Below are 20,332 nucleotides of genomic sequence, written 5' to 3' on the forward strand. Positions count from 1 at the left end.
AACAAACAAGTACCGGTAAGAATGATTTGACTTTTATTTCCCACTGCATTTTTTTGAATGATATAAAATCAATATAAAAGCATTTATCACATTAGGTGAAACATGGTAGCCTCATGGCACTTTTCTTCTCGTGTCTCATGAGGTTTTGTGGCGGTGTAGTTTTTCCCCCCCAGTTTTGTGGCTCAGGAGTTGCTGGAGAATGGCCGCCACGTTTTCATCTTGACCAAGCTGGATTGGCTATCTGAGATTCGCTCTGAGCAGGAAGGTTCGGATTTCCATCGGGCGCAAGGTGACCTCCCACATGGAGGGGTCCTCCAATGACTTTTTCATCTGCTTTTCAACTACTGGAGAAAAAAAAAGGAAGTGTGGGGGGGGGGGAGGACAAGATAGCCTCAAGTCATGCCACCACGTACCAGTCTGCGATCTCCAATCGAAACGCTTCATCTCTTCTTTCCACTGATTAGCTGACAGGTTGAGTTCGGACACGCCCGTCACCTCCAGAGTGGAAAACAGCTTCTGCGCCGAAGCAAAAATCACCAGATGACGCTATCAAAGTATACTTTCAGAATTCAAAGTACCTGAGCATGTGTGTCGTTTGTCAAATGTCGGAATTGGGAAAGTAGTAAATAACCTGCAGGTTGACCGTGACCGGTTGCGAGTTGGCTTTGCTTTCCCAGCTCTGGAACTGATGCTCCAACCTGAGCAGGACCGACTTGTCGTCCCACTGGCTCAGTGTTAGGAGATGGACAGCAGGGGGCAGTGCAGCCTGTAGTCCTGAGAACTACATTTGGATTTCTTGTTTTTCGTCAAAGTAAAAGGGGGTGAATTCAGGAAATCATAACTTTATGCTGGGGGGGGGGGGTGCGGGGGGAGTATTCTGAGACACAATAGCCGGTGATTAAAGAAAGATATTTTCCATTTCCGTCTCTCACCTCCAGTCTCGTATTTGGGTGCAGGTGGCCCTCAGTAAAAGTGAGCAGCGGCTGCAGTACCACCTCCTCGGCTAGGGGGCGGTGCACGTCGGCGGCGCTGGCCGGGTGGCTCAGGGAGAGCAGCAGGCGGCCGCGCACAACCAGACCCTCTGGGAAGACGTCGGAAGTCTCGTTGAGGGGTTCGGCCACGCCGCGGACGTCGTCGTACAACAGCCGGCGGTGGAGCTGTGTGTTGTTTTTCGTTTTTTAGGTGTGTGTGTTTATATGTGTATCCGTCTGTGTGTTTATGTATGTGCTTGTGTGTGTGTGAGATGTGACCATGATCTCCAGGGAGCCGTTTTGGATGCTGCCTCCACCCTGAGAGCGATCCGTCACCACAGTGAGTTGGTCCTTGTCATCCTGGCAACACACACACACACACACACGGACATGTTTCTACAAAATGTTCCAAATGATTGTGGATGCGTTATGGAAAACATTTGAGGACTTGCAGATGGTTACCATGTCCCAAGCGAGGTGTCAACGATTGACATGATCATGCCACTTAATTAAAGCCGCGTTTTTTTAGATTCAATACAGTGCTTTTCAAGGCTTTTTGAGTATCTGTTGAAACATTGAGGATCACTCAGGTAGAGAGAACAGGAAGAGGAAGTGACAAACCAGGAAATGAAACTGACAATCTGCTGTGTGAGTTCCTGGTTCAGGAAAACTCAAGAAACTTGACTGTTACCCCCAAATGGAAAAAAAGCATTAGCATTGTGCTAGCATTTGCAAAAAATACTTAAATTTCAAGTTGCGATGCCAACGTAGCACCTATAGCCTAGCCTAGCTTAACTCATTCAATGCCTCAGACCTTTTTTTTTTTTGTTTTTTTAAGAATCCAGACATCCAATGCCGCGTTTTTTAGATTCAATACAGTGCTTTTCAAGGCTTTTTGAGTATCAATTGAAACATTGAGGATCACTCAGGTAGAGAGAACAGGAAGAGGAAGTGACAAACCAGGAAATGAAACGGACAAGCTGCTGTGTGAGTTCCTGGTTCAGGAAAACTCAAGAAACTTGACCGTTACCCCCAAATGGAAAAAAGAGACGTTGATTCAATATGACTAACTGGGTACAAGCTAATGCTAGCATTAGCATTGTGCTAGCATTTGTAAAAAATATGTGGATTTCAAGTTGCGAAGCTAACGTAGCACCCATAGCCTAGCTTAGCTTAGTTTAACTCATTCAATGCCAAGGACCTCTTTTTTTGTGTTTTTTTTAAAGAATCCAGACATCCAATCCCAGGTTTTGTTTGTTTTAAATTCACATGGTTGGGGAAAGTATGGTCTGAAAATGGCTGGCATTGAATTCTGATGTTCTTTAGCTAGCTATGCTTACATAGTTTGCTAACATTTAATGATGTGACTTTGTATCCATTTCAAAATTATTTTCTTTTAAGCTTTGGGAAAATTGAACAAAAACATTCTACTGAGCACACGCAACGCACCTTGATGAAGGCACGGGAGTTGATCGGGTAGTAGTTCCCGGCGATGGGCTCTGACTGTTTCAGGTTCCAAGTGGGTCGAAAGTCTTTCCTGCGGGCTCGCAACAAAAGTCGTCACCGTGAGCACAATCGAACATCTTCATTCAGTGTTCGCTGAATTAACCACAGCTGAGAGTCACTGGAAAGAAACATGACGACTTACTTCCTCTGCAGAACTTCTCTCCCGTTGGAGTCGGTGAAAAAGATTCCCGAAGACTTGATATCCGTGTCCAAGCGAGTGATCACCTCCTTGCCCAAGTCGTCGCTGATGAAAGAAGATGGACGCGATTTCCCCAATGAATCCCGCGGACACAAATCGTAAGGCCGGCCATACTCACTCGATGGGAATCGGGCCCACGGTCCACTCGAGTTCTAGAACTCGGCTGTCGGTATGGAGACGAACCACCTGAGACGCCCACGGGGAGAACCGCTGCCTCACCTCCTGCATCACTGACGTCTGAGAAGGGGAAAGACCATGCTGGTAGGACTTGAGCTGAGGTATGTTGCTGTTTTTTTTGGGGGGGGGGGGGTTGTTTTGCCATGTGACCAAGAGACTTTTTCACGGGGCTCCTCTTGATTGTCATGCCTCCCAAGTTTCATGTTTCTCACCTGTATCGCTTAGCTTTGAGGGAAGAATTTTCCCAAAAGACCCCGAATGGCATGACGACACCACGTTCCCCCCAAATGGAGCCCAAAATGGCTGCTTCGAACCACAATGCCAGCTTTGCTGTGTTTTTTTTTTTTTTTTTGGTTTAGTTTTTTTTCCAGGCATGGCTTGTTGAGACTGCCAGGCTCCACCCACAGGCAATGACGAAAGTAAACGATTACGTCATTTACAGTTGCCAATAGGATATGTTGTTAACATTTCAAAATGGCAGACGTGTGTGTTTTCCAGGCCATGGCTTCTTGAGATTTTCCTGTAGATCTGTTGACTAAATATCACGTTAGCGACATCAAACTGGCTTCTGAATTCAAAATTTGAAAAAAAAAGCGTAACAATCCGTGCCTGTATCGTCTCCGTCTTGGCCGTCTTGCTGATGACAAACGGCGTGGAGGAGTTGGGTCGGAAGATGTACGCCCCTGAGGGCTGTTTGCTGTTTGCGTTGTTTCCGTCGCTGGCGTTGTACCTGCAAGCGTTGAGGTCACACAAATATTCATCATTTGCTTCACTTGATGATGATGATGAGCTTTCAGAGACCTACCAGTAGAAGTTTTGTGTCAGGCTGATGCTCTGTTTGGTCTCCAAGTTGTCCAGGCGGCTCAGGAGGCCCGTCGTTGGGTCAAAGGTCACGCGTAGATACTGGAGATATTTTTTTAAAATCTGTTGTTCTGGTTGGACTGTACCGACATCCTGCTTCAAGTACATGACAGGTTGGATCTCATACTGTACCTTGTTCCAGATGGATTTGGGCACATGGTAGCTCGTAGAGGCCAGCGGAGGCCCGTCCTGGAGCAGGGACACCGAGTAGGTACTGAAGCCCAGCGGCGGGGCTCGGACCCGGAAGAGGAGCTCGTTGACGGCGAAGCCGCGGTTCCTCCTCACGTCCCTCGTGGACCCCGAGATGGGAATCACCTCGCAGTCCACAGCCTTGCCGTTAGCGTCAGCCACCGCATACCTTGTGCCGTTGACCGGAAGCCTGACGGGCCAGGAGACGGGCCGAGCCAGGGGGTTGAAGACGTTCACGGAGAACTGGAGGAGGCAGCGGCGCATCAGGAAAGTTGCCGGCAAAAATCAAAGGGTTTTTTTGGGTTTTTTTGGACCTTTTTGCTGGACTCGGTGATGGGACACACGCTGATGTTGAGGCTGTTGCAGTACACCCGCTCAGCAGTGGAGCCAGTCAAAGCGGCGAGACTGTTGCTGACCACAACCTGGAGACGGGAAGAACCATCAACCGTCAAAATGGACGCCACGCATAAAATAGTCGACTGAGGGGGGAAAAAAACTCAAATTGACAGCTTCAAGGATGCGCAAAACCTCACCCAGACCCGAAACCCATCAAGAATCGTTGGATTTTTACAATGTTAGTGGTTTCGGAGCCACAAAATTTCATCCAGACCCGAACCCCATTGAGAGTCCACATTCCCACGATACTCAAGAAACCGATACCACCAGAAAATTCCTTTGGATCTTACCCGTCGTCATGGCCTTTCAAACCGAACAGCGAAATAGAGGAAAGAAAATCCAGTAAATGCACATCTTTACTCAACGGGGATAGACCTGACACCTCCCAGACCTGAACCCCATTGAGGATCTCCATTAGCGTGCCGCTATTCCTGAAGTGCGACGTCCACCGTACCTGACAACGTTGCCAGCCGTTGGCAAGTCTCCGGGCGTAATCGTTGGCGACGTGCTGCTTTTCGGTTCCTGACACGGCGTCGTGGTGCTGAGCTACCGCCATGGCTCTCTCTGGACCGGGAAGAATGAGCGCTCAGATTTGACAAAAGGCAAAGGGAATCATTCGGACTTACTCAAGGTCAGGCTGTCGCCCTGGCCGAAGGGTCCGCTAGTGGAAGCCTGGCCGCCGAGAACCTCCAGCTGGTTACAGGTCTAAAAAAAACAAAAGATCCTCACATTTGAGTGGTTTCCATTTTCCAGAATCTGGATCTGATCCAGGAACCCACCTGCAGGTTGCTGTTGCTGAGCCTCTCGTAGCGTTTCAGGGCCGGCCTACTGCTGAAGTAACCCGTCCAGAAGTCGTGGGCGTCGTCCGCATACGGAAAGAAGTCATCGGTCTTGAGGGCCCTGTGCGGAAAAACCCAGAACGGTTCTACGCCGCTGCCCCCCTTGCTTGTGGGCTAGCATTTGGGTCTTACCAGGAGAGGTTGGCCCGATGGAGCTCTTGGAGGTAACAGGAGGGCGTGGAGTAGAGGACGTTGACGCGGCTTCCGTCGGACTGCCGGGCGTTGACGTAGCGGATCAACTTGTCCAGGTTCTTGTACCACAGGTTGGCGTTCTCGTACTGGAAGTCCGAGCCCATGGTCATGATGATGTGATCGGACTTGTACGCCAGAGACTGGGCCGGGAGGAAGACTTGATTCTCACCTCATAGCGACAGTTTCTCTCCATTAAGACTTTTGAATTCCTACGCGATCCATGGTCGTTATGCGCGATAGTGGGTTAGGATTTGGAGTGAGCCCTCAGAAAAACCGCTCGGAGGGGGTTTGCGAAGCCCCGCTTCAAGTGCTCTCACCTGATTTTTTGCAACGTTGAGGAAGCGTTCCACCACGTCATTCACGTTGTAGTCCTCCAGGTCGGGATCATCCTTGATGGGTGGATCGTCGCAGGACTGGTCCCAGCAGAAGCCCTCGGGTGGGTTATACCCATTGGGAAGGATCCCTGTCAGGGCGGTGAAGACCGGGGGTGTCAAAACCCATCGGATCACGCCCACAAGCTGCCAATTTGTTCCGTTACCGGTGAAGAGGTCGGCCAACGGTGGGCTGATGCTGTCAGATGCCCTCCACAGAAGCTCCTGTTCTTTGGCCCGCATCCGCCGGGTCCGGTCCTGGTAGTCCACTCGCCCGAAGAAAAAGCCATCGTAACCCATCTGGAGCAGGACATGGGTGAATTGTAGATTTAAAAAAACAACATCAAAACATCGAACCGGTGACATTTCGTTTTTGGCAATGCTCCATCATCCGCAAGTCATGTTAGCAATGTAGCAACCTGCCTTGCTGTTTTTGGGCGAGGCTATATTCAATCTTAAGACATGTGATTTATTTTTTTTGTTTGTTTGTTTGTTTCTACCTGCGCAAACATGGAGGCGTGCTCTCGGGCGTGTCCAAAGGGATCAATGTGCCAGGCCACCCGGGGCCGACCACAAGGCCCGAAGGTCTGGTTGAGAAACCGGAGGCCCATGGTCATCTGGTCCACAACGGCGCTGTAGTGGGTGGTGGCCTCGTCGCTCATGCACCAGCCGCCGTTGACGAACTCCAGTCGGCCTTGGGGTAAGGAAGGGGATGCAAGGTGGGGAGGGGGGGCGGTGGGCGAGAGGCGTTCCCCGGGTCAAAGGAATCCAAGCGGGGACGCACCTTGGTTGACCAGCTGCTTGACCGTCCGTTGCATGTCGGAGCTCTGGCGACGCCACCAACGGTAGAAGAAGGCGGTCTCCACGTAGATGAACCTTCGGTTGGGGTTCTTCCTCAGTTCTTCTACCACAGAGTCCAGGATGTACTGCACGCCGGCGTGCTGGATGTCGTTACGGTCTACACACCAACAAGGGACCGCCTGAAAACGGCCTGCATTTTGCGCGCATCTCTTGCTAAAAGCACGTCACTCTACTGGGAACAACTTTCAACTGAACTTTCAGTTGAAAGTTGCAGTGAAAAAAGCAGGGAAAAAATATATACAAATGCAACCCCCCCCCCCCACCCCCCCACAACCTCCATGTGAAAACATAATGACGGTGTTGTTGCACAGAGGATAATGATCATTTTATGGTTCGTCTTTTATCACACAGGTGCATGTGCGCACGCGCTGTTCAGACCTCCGTAGAAGTACTGGTCCACGGTCTTGAGCCAGCCCACGTCGTCGTGCGTGTGCGGAACCAGGTGGACGTTCAGCATGGACGCCTTTGTAGCGTGACAGGACTGCAAACAAACAAATGAGTATGTACGCACATCCCAACATAAATGGCAATAATGCACATACAAACAACTAATAAAGGAGTTTTTTTTTTTGCACAACAAAAACAAACGAATTGACCTTGCCGGCTGTGTGTTAAAACCTCACACGGAATTTGTCCCTGTCGTTGGAAGGGACAGTATCACAAAAACATCACTTTGGTATGTCACAATGTCCAGACACTCATCGAGCAACATGATTGGATCATTTATCTTAGGTCACGCTGGAGGGGGAAGGTTGGTCAAACAACACCTTTGACTTCTTGACACTCCCTTTCGGACTGTTGCTCCTTTTTTTTTTGTTTTTTTTACTGCATAATAAACATTTATTCAATCAATATAAAGTATGCAATAGTGCAGTCATACTGATCAAGAACAGAATCGTGCAAATTCATCAAAAGTGATGGTTGTGTTCAATATTCGACGTTCGCACTGTTTTATTTAAAATTTTAAAATGGAACTCTATTGTTATTATTTGAGGAAAAAAGGATGTGTGATTACACATCTGATCTAATCAGCGATCAAAATCATCCGCGACAGCATTATTTTCATAAAATGTTTAGACCTAACCGAAAAAAATGAACCGTCTGCGTGTCTATTTCCAGTTCACAGATCTTGAATGGACGATTTTAGTCATAAAATGACTGAAAAGTCGTTTTTTTTCCCCCAAGTTTCCTTTCAACTATATGGCCTCGAACGCGGCATGATGTCACAAAAAAGCGCCCAGAAATGTCTCACCTGATAGCCGCATTTGTCCTCGCGTAGATTTTCCTTGCGGTCGACTGGCAAACTCAAACAAATTTCGCAGAGTAGCAAAAGGAGCGAAAGGAGCCGACAGCCGCCCGCCGCCATGTTGGCAAATGAAAGTCAAAGTCATGTGATGAGCGTTTACGTTCCAGGTGTCACGTGACAAGCGAATTCCTGACCCCCAATCTTGTCTGGCGGGCTTTAATCGGTCGATTGTTAATGACGTGATATTTTTTTAATGACCTTTTAAATTAAAAGAAACAAGCAAAGCGCGTTTCACGTACATATTCACGTTCGTTAATGTTCAATAATCGTTTGCTCCCTGTCTACGAAATGCCACACGGAAAACAACATATTTATACTTTGAGAGAAAAATGTAATTTACGATATTTGTCATAATTGTAATATCTAGACAATAACGGTTGCGTTTGTTCCATCTCTCAGAACTCACGTTACTGACTTTATTTCAACAAGAATGTCATAATTTCCTTTTGGAGAAAAAGTAGGAATACCGTATTTCACGGGTTCATATTTTTCTTTTGAAATAATACCGTTACAAGATTTTTTAAAAAGGAAAGTCACGCCGTTACGAGAAATCGGTTTGCATCCAAAAAAGAAAAGTGTCAATTTCATGTCAGAAGTTGTACTTTTTTACGTAAAACGTATTATTCCAGAAGTCTTACTTTTGAAAAAACAAAGATGAGCGATTTTAACCTTAATTACAAAGAACAACATACCCCGATAAAACACTATTTTATTCTTGTCATACTCCTTTTTTCAAAAGGACATGACACATGTAGCCTCGCCACATTCCCGCATTTTCCTTGAAGATTTGACTCTCCTACTTTTGCAAATTTTTAATCTCAGAAACTATGTGACGATATAAAAAGGCACAATTTGGGAATGAAGGCAAAGGGAATGTATGAGAAAATATTTTTTGGGAGTGGGGTGGACAAAAAGCCGTTTTATTCCAGAAAAGTAGCTATACTTTTAAAAGAAATTACATCATATGTAATTGTTAAGTAATTTATTTGACAAGTCGACGACGCGAATAGTTAGTTAGCTTCAGCGTTAAAAAGGTCGCAAAAATAAGATTAAATAAAATTGAGGAAATTTATCTTCCTAGAATAAAGCGATGTGAGAAAAAATTTTATTACATTTTGATCAAGTCGTAATCCTAATGGAAAGAAAAAAAATGCCTGGATTTTTTTTTTCTGATCACACGAAAATAGTCAGAATTTTGTCCGACTTCCGTGTGGGATTTCAGAGGTCCCACTGAACAGCCTTTGGATTTAGTTTTTTATTTAAAGCGAGCCCTACTGTGACGCAAAGCAAATATCCGCATGTCATTGACGCCATTCCGATAAGATTTGAAATTGTCTTTGCATGCCACAAAACGGCAGCAAGGCACTTTTTTCCCCCCATGAAACAGGGTGAAATGAAGGTCCTCCTCTTCAGTCCAACATAGTTACCAAGGGGCCACCAAAGCTAAGCCAAAAGCAATATTTTTATACAAGCCATGCCAAACCGTGACTGCGGGGATTGCCAGTAGTTTGAAAAAAAAAAAATCGGAGAGATGGTCACGGCCGTTTAGTACGCTGGAGGAGGGCAGAGGAGCAGAGTGGAGTCCAGATCCAGGCGGAAGGCCGGGTAGATGGGCTGCAAGAAGGCACATCTGAAGGTGTGCAGCAGCACCACGCTGTCTGACACGCTGTAAAAGGACAACGCCCCCTTGTGGCGCTCCAGGAAAACGCCGATGCGCGGGCACGGCACCGCCGCCACGGTGGTCTTGCGGTTGTCGTGCCATGCGGCGTAACCGGCGTGCGTACAGCGAAGTCGCCACGAGTTCTCGTTGCGGCCCAGCAGGCACGGTTTTCCGCCGCCTTTGCGTCCGATTCGCCTGGAAGTAGGGTTGAAAAATATCCCTTGGCTTAACTTCCAATGGAAATTGACCAGAAACTTTGCGGAAATATCCCCTCCTCCCACCCTTTACAAGTCTACCTGTAGGTGGCGCCTATGTCGATCCATCCGCCGCCGTGCCACTCCACCTCCCAGTAGCTGGCGTCGCCAAACTGGCCCTGACAGCACAGGACCTGAGCCACTGAGTCAAAGCGTTGGCTGTGCGCCGGGTACGACTGAAGCTCCTCGCCGCAGTGGGCCCCCTGCCCCCCGTCGAACAGCACCAGTGTGGGGTGGGCCGTGTCCGGGTCCAAGGACAGATGACAGCAAACTGAGATAACCAACAAACAGGAAGTAAGCAAAAAGGACAGCCCCAGCCCAAAAACCGGAACACCAACCCTAAGAAGACTCCAACAACCCCCCCGCCACCCCCCACACACTTTCCCTAAGAACTATAATAGCCAGGACAAGAACCTGAACACCAAGCCGAAGTAAAACCAAATGAGAACTCACAAAAACCAATCCTCACCCACCCAAACCCCAACAAGAACTTGAACCTTGACAGCCAGCTAACCCCAACAAGACCTCAGACTGAACCAGGCATGTCCAGCTCGGATCCTCGAGAGCTGCTGTCCTTTTATGACTTTTATGACTCATTCCCCATCAGCAAGCAATGAAGACACCTAATAATGAACCTGGTCATTTGAATTAGGTGTGTTGAGATTGCGAGACAGCCAAAATAGGCTGCGAACCTCAAACCCCTCACCGAACAACCCCAACAAGAAACCCAATCGTAACCAAACCCTGGAGGAGGACTTGTTTACCTTTGGGCAGTTGAAGAAAGTTGGACTCGACAACTGAACTTCTCTAAGTATCAAGTTTTATATACAGTTGTTTTCAGATCTCGCATCTGAGCACCCGTGGCGGCATCACGAGGTCCAAACAACAGGATTTCAGTCTTTGTATCATTATAAATCAAAGCATTTTAAATACATCCGTGCCTTTGATTACCCGACACACACTCAAGAACGTTTGTACGTTTGCGTGTCACATGAAATGGGATGTTTCCAGAAGACTGCCCCAAGAGAAAGAAAAATCAGAGGCTCAAGAATGGAACCTTGCGGTACTCCAAACCTGAGAGGAGCCCCAACTCGAACACTCCATTTTCTACCTGTGAGGTAGCACCGAAACCACTGCCCCGAGACAGAAGACTGGGATGGTCTACCCCGACCTTTAGCAACAAGCCTGACCTCAATGCTAACAGGACAACAGGACAACAGGACAACAGGACGACAAGCGTAACACCATCCTTAAATAAGTAACCTAACCCCTTGCAACAAGCTTGCCAATGAGAACACGAAACCCCAAGCCGCAAAAACATTCCCAGACCATTCAAGAACCCGAATTCGAACAGACCACTTGATCACCTGCCTGGTGACCAGACAAGACGGCCTCACCCCAAAAGCACAGACCGGGGAAAAGCCTTTTGGGACCCCGATGAGGTGACAATCTGCAGTTGTGGGGGACGAGAGACACCCGCGACGTCATCGTTTATTGATGAGCGACACGGTGTCATCCTATCAGCACAAACGCTGGGTGACTTTCCTTAATCCAGACGTGACATTCTCAGGTTCCCTCCACTGCGGCCACGGATAACATTTAATCATAATGAACGCTCACACCCCCCCCCCTGTAATTTGAAAAACAAAACAAGTTTGTTTCCAAGAAAAGTTGGAATCTTGGTCGGATACTTTCATATGAATTAAAATATTCGGCTGAAACAGTCATCATGCTTTCAGAGGAGGAAGAACTGTTGGACGCTCCCCCCCCAAAAAAATTTCAAAATAAAATTGGTAAAATTGGTAAAATAACAAAAGTAGTAATAGCATCCTCCCCCCTCCCAAACCAGTTTTTTGTTTGTCATTTTGGGGGTTTTTTTGTCCAAGAAAAGTAAAAAAACGGTGGTGATTGGTGCCTTGACTTACAAGGAAAATTTTGAACTTGATGACAAGCATCACTTTGTCAGCTCGTAGGAAATTCCTCGAAAACGAGGTCAAGTGTGCTTGCTTCAAGCCGTTTCTTTCCACTGCCGTCGGATGTTTACCGTCAAACTAAATGTCAAACAAAGAAAATGACACGTTGTCTTTTCAAGCCTTATGTGAACATATGCGAAACGTCAGACCGGCAAACCAAACAAGCAACTTTCTTGTGGTTGTACATTAGCATGTTTGAACACAAAGAGTGCAGCAACACCTCTAGACAGACAACATTAACCGGAGGCTTATATTATTATTGTGATACCTTTTTAGGGTGATGAAGAAGAGAACTTACACCTGAGGAAGACGGCCCTCATCCTTTGGTCGGCCGGCTGCAGAAGCGGCAAGGACGGAGAGATCGACGAGGCAAACACTACGCACAGGAGGAAAAGTTTTTGAACAGGGCAGTTGGTAGCGCGAGAGCGCACGCAGTACTCACCCTGTGTGTCGTCTTGTCGTGAATGGCGAGGGGAATGCTTAGGCTTGAAGTTCTCGGCGGCCGTATTTACTGCGCCTTCAAACACACACGACTGACATTTTTATTCGGTGCTCCTGAATTTGAAAACCTCACCTTTGTTTCAAGCCCTTTTCCCAACCGCTTAAAGTTCAGAAAAGTGGTTAGCACTGTGAAGACGTGCTAACCACTGGACTACCGGGCCGCCCTCCCTAATTTAATTCCAACCCTAATTGGAACCCTTAAACGTGGCTCAAAAACCTCATTTCAAACCTTAACCCTGGCTCAAAACCTTAATTTGAAAGCATAGGCCTCGTTTCAATTGCAAACGACGGCCTGGAACCTGAAGATCAGAACCAAACTTGAAATCCTAACCCAGGCTTGAAATCGCAAGCCAGGATCAAAGCCCTAAAATTCTAAGCATGAATCCTCGTTTGAAATACGAGCCCGAAACCCTACTTTGAAACTCGTCTTGAAAAACTCTTCACCAAATTTGAAACCGTAACTTCACAACTAACCTTCTTGAAAGCCTACTTTGAAACGCTGCCCAAGTTTGAAACCCTAACCCAAAACCCTAATCCAAACTTGAAACTGAGCCGTTGAAACCTTATTTGAAACCCAACTCAAATTTTCACATGCTGACCCAAGGCATCCAAACCTAATTTAAAACCCTAACCCTGGTATAAAATGCTAACGGGGGGGGGGGGGGGGGGGGTTTGAATGCCCATTTTGAAACCTTACCCCTGTCTGGACATCCTCACTCAAAACCTTAACCGTCGATGAAAACAGTCATTTGAAATCGTTGGATTGCTGTCCAGTGAGTGATCTCACCTTTCGCGCACTCGCCACCTGACCCGTTGTTCTCATTAACTGCAAGACAAACGCAAACGGTTGAGCACCCTACCCTGTTACCCGCGCGTATGTATGGGTGTCATGGTCGTCCGCGTTTTACCCGCCCTACTGATGGAGTCCATCTCCTCTCTGCAGACTTCCTCCAGGCGGCTGCGAAGTCTCCCCAGGGCCCCCCTGGCCCCACTGAAGGCCTCGGCGGAGGGGCCAGACGTCGGCGAGGGCCGGGCGGCGGTCGCCACGGGAAGGCACAGCAGCGGCGCCACCTGCTGGGGAGAGAGAGAGCGACACTCAAACAGCCGAGGTGCGCGATGGGCTCGGATTGGGGTCTCGAGGTGCAAAAATTTGGGCAAAATGTTTGTGCTGAAGAACCAAAAATGTTTTTTTTTTTAAAAGGGATAAGGTGCCATTTCTCGCGACGACATCACCTGCAGAAATTGCTCGCTGTCCTGGGTCTGAAAAAGTTGTTCGATCTCCCGATCTCGCCGGCGCAGTTCCTCCAGATCTTTCTCCAGCGTCTCCGCTTCCTGCTCGGCGCGAGCCGCCAACGCTCGCGAGCGCGCCTCCACGCGCGCTCGTACCTTAGGCCACACCCAGCAGGCAGCAACTTCATGTTGACGTTTCCAACCGTGTTTTGAAATGCTACGGCAAACTCCATAACCCAACTCTCATTTAACATCACAACCCTGGCTTAAAAAACTGAATTTTTAAAGAATTATTTAAGGCGCTAAGCCTAGCTTCAGAAGCTAATTTGAAACCCTACTTTAAAACGTAATGCCTTGTTTGAGACCCTAACCCGAATAGAAACCCTAATTTGAAACCTTGCCCTTGTTTGCAACCGTAACCCAAACTGTCTTTGAAGTTCTCACAACTCACCTCAGCCTTTGTCTTCTCCAGTCGTGTTACCATGTCAGCAAAAAGCGACTCGCTGTCCTCCAAAACGGCCGATGCCGACACCTGAGACACACCCGTACACAAACACGGGTAATTTACTCCTTTCCAGGGTTCCAAGAATCTTTTTGGGCCAGGGTCTGCAGCATTGAGCAAACCTTTTAGGAACCTTTTTTTTTAAACCCCAAGAACTAAAAGTACCAAAAAGTGTACCTTGAGGGACTCCAAGCTCTGCTGGAAATCCTCCAGCTCTCGGTCGCAGCTTCGGATTTTGCCCTGAACCATCCTATGAAAAACTAAAAGTACCAAAATGTGTACCTTGAGGGACTCCAAGCTCTGCTGGAAATCCTCCAGCTCTCGCTCGCAACTTCGGATTTTGCCCTGAACCATCCTATGAAACTGCCGCAGTTGAACCTGGACGCCAGACAGACAATTTGGTGGCTCATTCAAATCACCGTGGGAACCATTTTCAATTTTGTAAAAATTCCTAAAATAACAATTTTTTCATCAAACCCAAGCTGCCCGCACCCAAGCCAGTTGAGTGCTGTACGACTTCACCATCAGCGGCACTCACAGCTCAATTCCAATAACTATCGATTATCATCCCGTGTCCTTCCGCGAAATAAATCGAGGCGCAGTTTGACAGCATTCAGACCCGTTTTTGAATTGTCTGGTCGTCGCCCGTACCTGTCTCCGCGCCCTCTGAGCCTCCCCGGGGTGCGCCTCCTCCCGGTCGGCCTCGCACAGCAGACAGTCTCCGCTCCACTCCACCGCGGCCTCCTCCGGCTCGACATCCCCGCCGGCTCGCGGCCGCAGTCCGAGGCGGTGCTGCGCGCAGAGCCGCTCGGCGGGACACTCCACGGCGGCCACCAGCTTGTGCCGCCGTAAGGTGTCCACTTCCCGGTGGGGCAGCACATGAGCCTCGCAGAAGGAGGCCAGGCACACCAGACACGACTTGGCCGCCGCCAGTTTGCTCTCCGGCGGGCAAAAGTCACACGGCACCTGGCCCGCGGTGCCCAGGTACAGCTCGAGTGGCTCGGAGAGCACCGAGGCTTCTCTCGGCTTGAGCTTGGCCACCACCTCGGCCAGCACGGTGTTCCGGCGGAGCACCGGCCGGGGGCTGAAGGCCTCGCGGCACTGCGGGCAGCTGAAGTGCGCCGGCGGCTCGGCACTGTCCCAGTAGCCGTCGATGCACGCCATGCAGTAGGTGTGTCCGCACGGGATGGACACCGGGTCCTGGAGGACGTCCAAGCAGATGGGACAGCGAAACTGGCTCTCCGTCACGGAGATGTTGGCATGGTGGGCCATCGTCGCCGGACCGGGGCGGCTCGCGGATCGAGTCCGACTTTCGGCCACGCTCTCCGGGTTTGTTTTGACACCACGGGAGGGGTCGGACCAGAGCTTTGGGAGCGACGAAAATAACTCTTCCGCTCCGAATCCACAGAATTTTACCCTTATTGTTGACTGGCAGGTACGTAATTGTTGAAGATCATTATTGACATTTTAACGCAGAGAAAAGTAATTTCATTGTCAAATTGTTTACTTTTCATACTACACGTGTCTATAAATAAGAAGTGAAATGTCACACTATGTGCTTTAGTCATCAGGTGGAATACATCATTTGAGGTCGCACTGTCCTCTGGTGGCGACGATGTCCGTTGACACTTGGAAGGAAAATAATTTTGCCCGAATTTTTGACTGGACAATTTCCAGTCATTGTTTATTTCTTTGTGCAAGGTGAAATTTATCGTTAACACTACGATCATGAAATAAAGGATGTCTCACGTACAACTCTTTTTCCTAAAACCCTTTGTAGATTATTTCGAGTTATTTAGTTTTATTTCTTTTGTACAAGGTGATGGTCAACATGAATAACCGATGAGAGAAGAAAAAGCATGAACCGTAATAAACATTGTCCACCGGGAAAATAACTTTTTTTTACGTTGTGGACTATTTCAAAATTTTCTCAGTTCTACAGCACAAGCCCCAACATCAAACACGTTGTTTAACTTGTTAAACAACGCGCGCGCGTGCGTGTGTGTGCGTGTAATACACTGTAGTTTAATTTGGTATGATTTGGTCTGTTTGTGTGTGTAGGTGCGTGTGGTGACGTCACGAACCCCACGCAAAAAAAAAGAGGAAGGCGATGGAAAGCACTTGTGACAATGTCGTATACTAATTCCTTCTTTTGATTTTGAATGAATTGCTCACGATGAAGAGATGGTTCGGTCGCAGGTTGCCGCTCTTCATCCTCGCCCTCATCGCAGTTCTTTACGTCCACTTTGAGTGGGACGTCGGCCGGCTCTCGGGGCTCTTGCCAGCGGCGGCTCGTCGTCGCCTCCCCTCCGGCTTCCGAAGCCCTCGTGCCGTCACAGCCGTCACCCCCGAGTCGAGGGCCACCACCGCCGCGCCGGGGCGCCGCCGAGCGTCTGGGCTGCGGCTGGAGGACATCTTCATCTCGGTCAAGACCACCGGAAGGTTCCATGGGACGCGCCTGGCCCTCCTTTTGAAGACTTGGATCTCCACAACCAAGACGCACGTGAGTGGCTCTTGATGAACACCAAATTGCGCTCCAAGATGTGTGTCGCATTCCTGTACTCGCAGCCCTCAATGAAACAAAACTACATACAAATAAAATGTTAAAAACGGAATGTAATGTTATGAATAAATTCATTCTACATAGTACTCATAGCAAAAAAAAAATGAATACAAAGAGTGAATGATGTTTTCAATTATGTAACATTGATTAAAATTAATCTTCTCCTATAGCCACTTGTCACGGGATAAAAAGTGGAAATTGCGAGCATTCATTCAAATGAAGTGAATTGTCTTTAATTACAAAAAATAGAGAGAACACACACACACACACACACACACACACACACACACACTAGAGGAAGTGTTGTCTGGGCTGACAGGAAGCATAGCCTCTCAACAATATGCAAAGTGGAAGTGCAGAACAGGAAGTGAAGAAGCAGATTACACAAGCGAACGACGCACTCCCTTCTCACACACACATCACTTTTACCAGCGTCTAAATATTCCACACGTCTTCCATATAGCATCAGGCTTTCTCTTTTTCCTTTTGCAGACGTTCATTTTTACCGACACGGACGACGACCACTTGAAGGCCGAAGGTACGAGAGGGAGGTAGAAAAAAAGTAGCCTCTGTCAAAAAGTGATGGATTTAAGGTATGAGGTTTGGGGGGGATTTATGACACGTCCTCAATCAACTGTCAGACATCAAAAAATAAATGATGGAAAATTATCAATCAAAAAGCGCATGTCCAAGCCATAAAATGCACATTAGTGTTTTTGCCATCCTGTTAGTCAGTGCTCGAAATGAAAATGAAAAAAAAAAGTGCCAAAGGCTTTTTCCAACAAAATGTGTCATGAATCTTCACGGGGTCACAAACCCAACACTCATTGTTGATATGAACCTGGTGATGTACGCTAGGCTACAACATGGTGATGACGAGCTGCTCTCCGGACCACAGTCAGCAGGCTCTGGCGTGCAAGATGGCCGCCGAGTACAACGGCTTCCTGGCGTCCGACAAGAGGTGAGACATGAGCTGGATTTTCCTTCGGTAGATTTCAAGGACTCTTTTGACACGACCGGCGTAAATCCCGTTGCGGCTTAACTTCACTGCATCTTGCAAATGAGCACAGCCATCGGGAAAGCTGCGCCGCGGTGGGTGTGATCACAGTCAAATTCAATCGTGGCCAATCAAAGTGGCTCCTTTTGTTCCCTTTTAATGCAGCGCGCAAAATTGTGCACTCGAGTTTGACTTGGTTGACAGAAAAAGATGGGAGCCTATAATATTAATATATATATATATATACAGTATATACTGTATATATATATATCTGCTGTAAAACATTTGTCTGTGCCGCACTCCTCAGGTGGTTTTTTCACGTGGACGATGACAACTACGTGAACGGCGAGGCTCTGGTCGCCACGCTCGCCGCCTTCCCGCAAGATGGCGACATCTACGTGGGCAAGGCCAGTCTTTACAAACCAATCACAGCTCACGAGCTCATGGAGGGAAACCAAACGGTAACGCGAGTTCCGTTTTTAATGGTGCGTTTGAATCGCAATCATAAAGTCTGCGTCGTGGAAAATTTTCATGTGCGTTTCTTGAAAAAGAGTGAAAGTGTCAGAATTAGATTTTTTTTTCACGTTTCAAGCAATATAAAATATTAAAAAAAAAAATATATATATATATATATATATATATATATATATTAAAAATAAAATAATAAATAAAAACAAATACAATCATTTTCAAAAACGTTATCTCTCTCTGCGTTTAGTACAAAAATGATTGTCATGAATTCCAACGATAGTCAATGTCAATCGTCAAACAAACATGAAATAAGTTTTGCATTTTGCCGGGAATTCTTCAAGAAAAATTCCAAACGCACATTTAGCTTGTGAGCAAACAGCTTTGCTCCTAGTCGTAACTCGTAAATTGAGATGACAACAAATGATAATCGCTCACGTTTTTACAATCGGGGAAAGTAGATGGCGGGTCTTTTGAAATGCGACCGTTACAAGCAGCTTGTGATTGATCAAACTGTTTTGTCATGTCAAATCTACTACAAAGAGCATCACGGAAGAGAAAAAGTTACAGAGATCATTTGTGTGTAGAAGTAGAAGCGATGGCATGCTACAGCCATGCATGCTCACACACTACAAAATACTACTACTACTAAGGAGTGTGCAAATCGTTTGTAAAGTTTGTCGGATTTTAAATTGTTTTTTTATTTCTCCGTACAAGAATGTGTGTGTGTGTTTGTGTGTGTGTGTGTGTGTGTGTTTGTATGACTATTCTTGTGAGGACCACTGTGATTATAAGACCAACGTGAGGACATTTTTGACAAGTGAGGACATTTAGGCCAGTCCTCACAAGTTTTTCATTCTAAAGTGTGTGTGTGTGTGTGTGTGTGTGTGTGTGGTGTGTGCAGAGGGAAGTGAAGTTCTGGTTCGCCACGGGAGGAGCTGGATTCTGTTTGAGTCGGCGTCTGGCCCACAAGATGTCGCCCTGGGCCCGGTACTTGAGGACTCTTCCATGGCATCTCACTTCTGCCGGAACCACCCTTCAATAAAAACCCGTGTCTGCATTTGCGCATATTCAGTGGCTCTCGCTTCCAGGAGACATCGGCGAAGATCCGTCTGCCCGACGATTGCACGGTGGGCTTCATTGTGGAGGACCGCGTGGGTGTCCCCATGGTCCACTGCCCATTGTTCCACTCGCACTTGGAGAACCTCATGCTGCTTCGCCGCGCCAGCATCCCGCACCAGGTATGTGCTTCCCTCTAGTTGAGCCATGTGGAACTGCACCAAATCACGAATAAAACAAACATGGACATACTGTACATGTGTGTGTGTGTGTCAGGTGACTCTGAGTTACGGCCTGCTAGAGGATAAGTTGAACAGTGTGGAGCTAAAAGGAAGTTTCTCCAAAGAAGAAGATCCATCCAGGTCAGCCAAATCAGTCGGTCAGTCATTGAGCAATCATGAAAAAAAAAAGTGTACTTTGGAATCAGGTTCAAGACCCTGCACTGCTTGCTACACCCGCTAACCAGTTGGTGTCCCTGAACCACTACCAAGGAAAACCAGGATCAGGACTTCAAAGCCTCCCAGTACAGTCTGGTGATCATCGTGACTTGGAAAGAGTCAAATTTGAACAGCACTTTTATTCAGCAAATGTTCAATTGTTTATACATTTGTCGTATAACACCTTTCAATCCATTTTAATACATATGACATTTTAAAACAAAACAAAAAAAGCTTTTCCCGCCTGGCGGAAGTAGGGCGTGTCCTACCTCCACGGACTAGCCAATCATACGGCAGCTGGGCGTGTCCCGGCATCGTCTCCAGTGCCATTCGGACGAAAAGCCTGAGCGGCGAAAATCTTCAGGTGACTTCCTGATACAAGTGGCGGGGAGAGCCCCGCATTCATTCACTCACCTAAATTCATTCACTCTTCTCTCGTGTGAAGCAGCTGATTGATCAGCTCTTCCGCATTTTAGTCCGTGTACAGCAAGCACTTTGTAAGCAGCCGTGGCTGTTTTCATGTGCTCTCGAAATACGGTTGAGTTGAGCTGAGGATTCCCGAGTTCAGGGCAAGTCAACGAAATCACAAGTCACCCGGACAGATGTTTTAATCAACCCGTGGACGTGAATAAATCTCGCACTGCGCTTGCATGTGTAAAATGTGATCGTTTTTGTTCATTTGAATATCATGGCGAAGTTATCTTGTAGCCAGAAGCAGCCACGAGGTGGCAGTAGCGTGCCATGTAACGCCCCCTCCCGGGAGCCCAGGCCAAGTTTGGAAAGGAAGCGGGAGATCAAGCTTAAAAGTGTAACTTTGGGC

General features: G+C 47.6%; 3 protein-coding genes and 2 long non-coding RNA genes across 10 annotated transcripts; 3 read left to right on the forward strand and 2 right to left on the reverse strand.

Moving 5' to 3' along the window:
- Positions 1-167: 167 nt before the first annotated feature.
- On the reverse strand, positions 168-8,017 carry man2b1 (mannosidase, alpha, class 2B, member 1). Its single transcript, XM_052084610.1, has 22 exons — positions 7,815-8,017; positions 6,941-7,043; positions 6,486-6,659; positions 6,202-6,395; positions 5,869-6,001; positions 5,648-5,793; positions 5,271-5,470; positions 5,079-5,199; positions 4,926-5,004; positions 4,754-4,863; positions 4,218-4,325; positions 3,847-4,146; positions 3,659-3,756; positions 3,463-3,583; positions 2,795-2,913; positions 2,620-2,721; positions 2,421-2,508; positions 1,251-1,331; positions 933-1,157; positions 632-781; positions 414-516; positions 168-341 (listed from the first exon to the last, which is right to left on the reverse strand). The coding sequence occupies exons 1-22, from the start codon at positions 7,926-7,928 to the stop codon at positions 238-240; spliced, it is 2,973 nt and encodes a 990-aa protein (XP_051940570.1). The 5' UTR covers positions 7,929-8,017; the 3' UTR covers positions 168-237.
- Positions 2,395-3,418, forward strand: LOC127613578 (uncharacterized). Its single transcript, XR_007966233.1, has 2 exons — positions 2,395-2,536; positions 2,631-3,418. It is a non-coding gene; the product is annotated as an uncharacterized LOC127613578 (long non-coding RNA).
- LOC127613579 (uncharacterized) lies at positions 6,946-13,575 on the forward strand. Of its 2 annotated transcripts, none has more exons than XR_007966235.1 (3): positions 6,946-7,061; positions 13,200-13,365; positions 13,458-13,575. It is a non-coding gene; the product is annotated as an uncharacterized LOC127613579 (long non-coding RNA). The 2 variants fall into 2 exon arrangements; XR_007966236.1 differs by lacking the exon at positions 6,946-7,061 and adding an exon at positions 12,065-12,149.
- On the reverse strand, positions 8,560-15,557 carry LOC127613539 (E3 ubiquitin/ISG15 ligase TRIM25-like). Of its 2 annotated transcripts, XM_052084627.1 has the most exons (10): positions 14,640-15,557; positions 14,271-14,366; positions 13,938-14,018; positions 13,490-13,642; positions 13,165-13,327; positions 13,044-13,082; positions 12,198-12,272; positions 12,054-12,131; positions 9,825-10,053; positions 8,560-9,723 (listed from the first exon to the last, which is right to left on the reverse strand). In XM_052084627.1, the coding sequence occupies exons 1-10, from the start codon at positions 15,258-15,260 to the stop codon at positions 9,414-9,416; spliced, it is 1,845 nt and encodes a 614-aa protein (XP_051940587.1). In that variant the 5' UTR covers positions 15,261-15,557; the 3' UTR covers positions 8,560-9,413. The 2 variants fall into 2 exon arrangements, with proteins under 2 accessions (XP_051940587.1, XP_051940588.1); XM_052084628.1 differs by lacking the exon at positions 13,044-13,082.
- A 472-nt stretch (positions 15,558-16,029) lies between these two features.
- On the forward strand, positions 16,030-20,173 carry mfng (MFNG O-fucosylpeptide 3-beta-N-acetylglucosaminyltransferase). 4 transcript variants are annotated; one of them, XR_007966225.1, is made up of 8 exons: positions 16,030-16,491; positions 17,044-17,089; positions 17,410-17,512; positions 17,856-18,009; positions 18,921-19,006; positions 19,108-19,257; positions 19,352-19,437; positions 19,503-19,567. XR_007966225.1 is itself a non-coding variant. In XM_052084649.1 (8 exons), exons 1-8 carry the CDS (start codon positions 16,165-16,167, stop codon positions 19,552-19,554), a joined length of 1,020 nt encoding a protein of 339 aa, XP_051940609.1. In that variant the 5' UTR covers positions 16,033-16,164; the 3' UTR covers positions 19,555-20,173. The 4 variants fall into 4 exon arrangements, 3 of the variants coding, with proteins under 3 accessions (XP_051940610.1, XP_051940608.1, XP_051940609.1); XM_052084649.1 differs by having other exon boundaries at positions 16,033-16,491; positions 19,092-19,257; positions 19,503-20,173; XM_052084650.1 differs by lacking the exon at positions 19,503-19,567 and having other exon boundaries at positions 19,352-19,487.
- The last annotated feature ends 159 nt before the right edge of the window (positions 20,174-20,332 follow it).

The sequence above is a fragment of the Hippocampus zosterae genome, chromosome 13 (genome assembly GCF_025434085.1).
Source record: "Hippocampus zosterae strain Florida chromosome 13, ASM2543408v3, whole genome shotgun sequence".
NCBI lineage: Eukaryota > Metazoa > Chordata > Actinopteri > Syngnathiformes > Syngnathidae > Hippocampus > Hippocampus zosterae.

What these genes read in the sequence shown, in the direction of transcription:
- man2b1 (XM_052084610.1), bottom strand. Translation starts at nt 7,928, where the DNA reads ATGGCGGCGGGCGGCTGTCGGCTCCTTTCGCTCCTTTTGCTACTCTGC. An exon ending in CAAGCAGCTGGTCAACCAAG is followed by an intron (nt 6,396 to 6,485) that starts GTGCGTCCCCGC and finishes CCTTACCCCAAG; the next exon opens with GCCGACTGGAGTTCGTCAAC. An exon ending in ACTCCCGTGCCTTCATCAAG is followed by an intron (nt 1,332 to 2,420) that starts GTGCGTTGCGTG and finishes GTGTGTTGCCAG; the next exon opens with GATGACAAGGACCAACTCAC.
- LOC127613539 (XM_052084627.1), bottom strand. Translation starts at nt 15,260, where the DNA reads ATGGCCCACCATGCCAACATCTCCGTGACGGAGAGCCAGTTTCGCTGT. An exon ending in CTCAGAGGGCGCGGAGACAG is followed by an intron (nt 14,367 to 14,639) that starts GTACGGGCGACG and finishes TCTGGCGTCCAG; the next exon opens with GTTCAACTGCGGCAGTTTCA. An exon ending in ACGACAAGACGACACACAGG is followed by an intron (nt 12,132 to 12,197) that starts GTGAGTACTGCG and finishes TCCTGTGCGTAG; the next exon opens with TGTTTGCCTCGTCGATCTCT.
- mfng (XM_052084648.1), top strand. Translation starts at nt 16,165, where the DNA reads ATGAAGAGATGGTTCGGTCGCAGGTTGCCGCTCTTCATCCTCGCCCTC. An exon ending in TCTCCACAACCAAGACGCAC is followed by an intron (nt 16,492 to 17,043) that starts GTGAGTGGCTCT and finishes TTCCTTTTGCAG; the next exon opens with ACGTTCATTTTTACCGACAC. An exon ending in TTCCTGGCGTCCGACAAGAG is followed by an intron (nt 17,513 to 17,855) that starts GTGAGACATGAG and finishes CGCACTCCTCAG; the next exon opens with GTGGTTTTTTCACGTGGACG.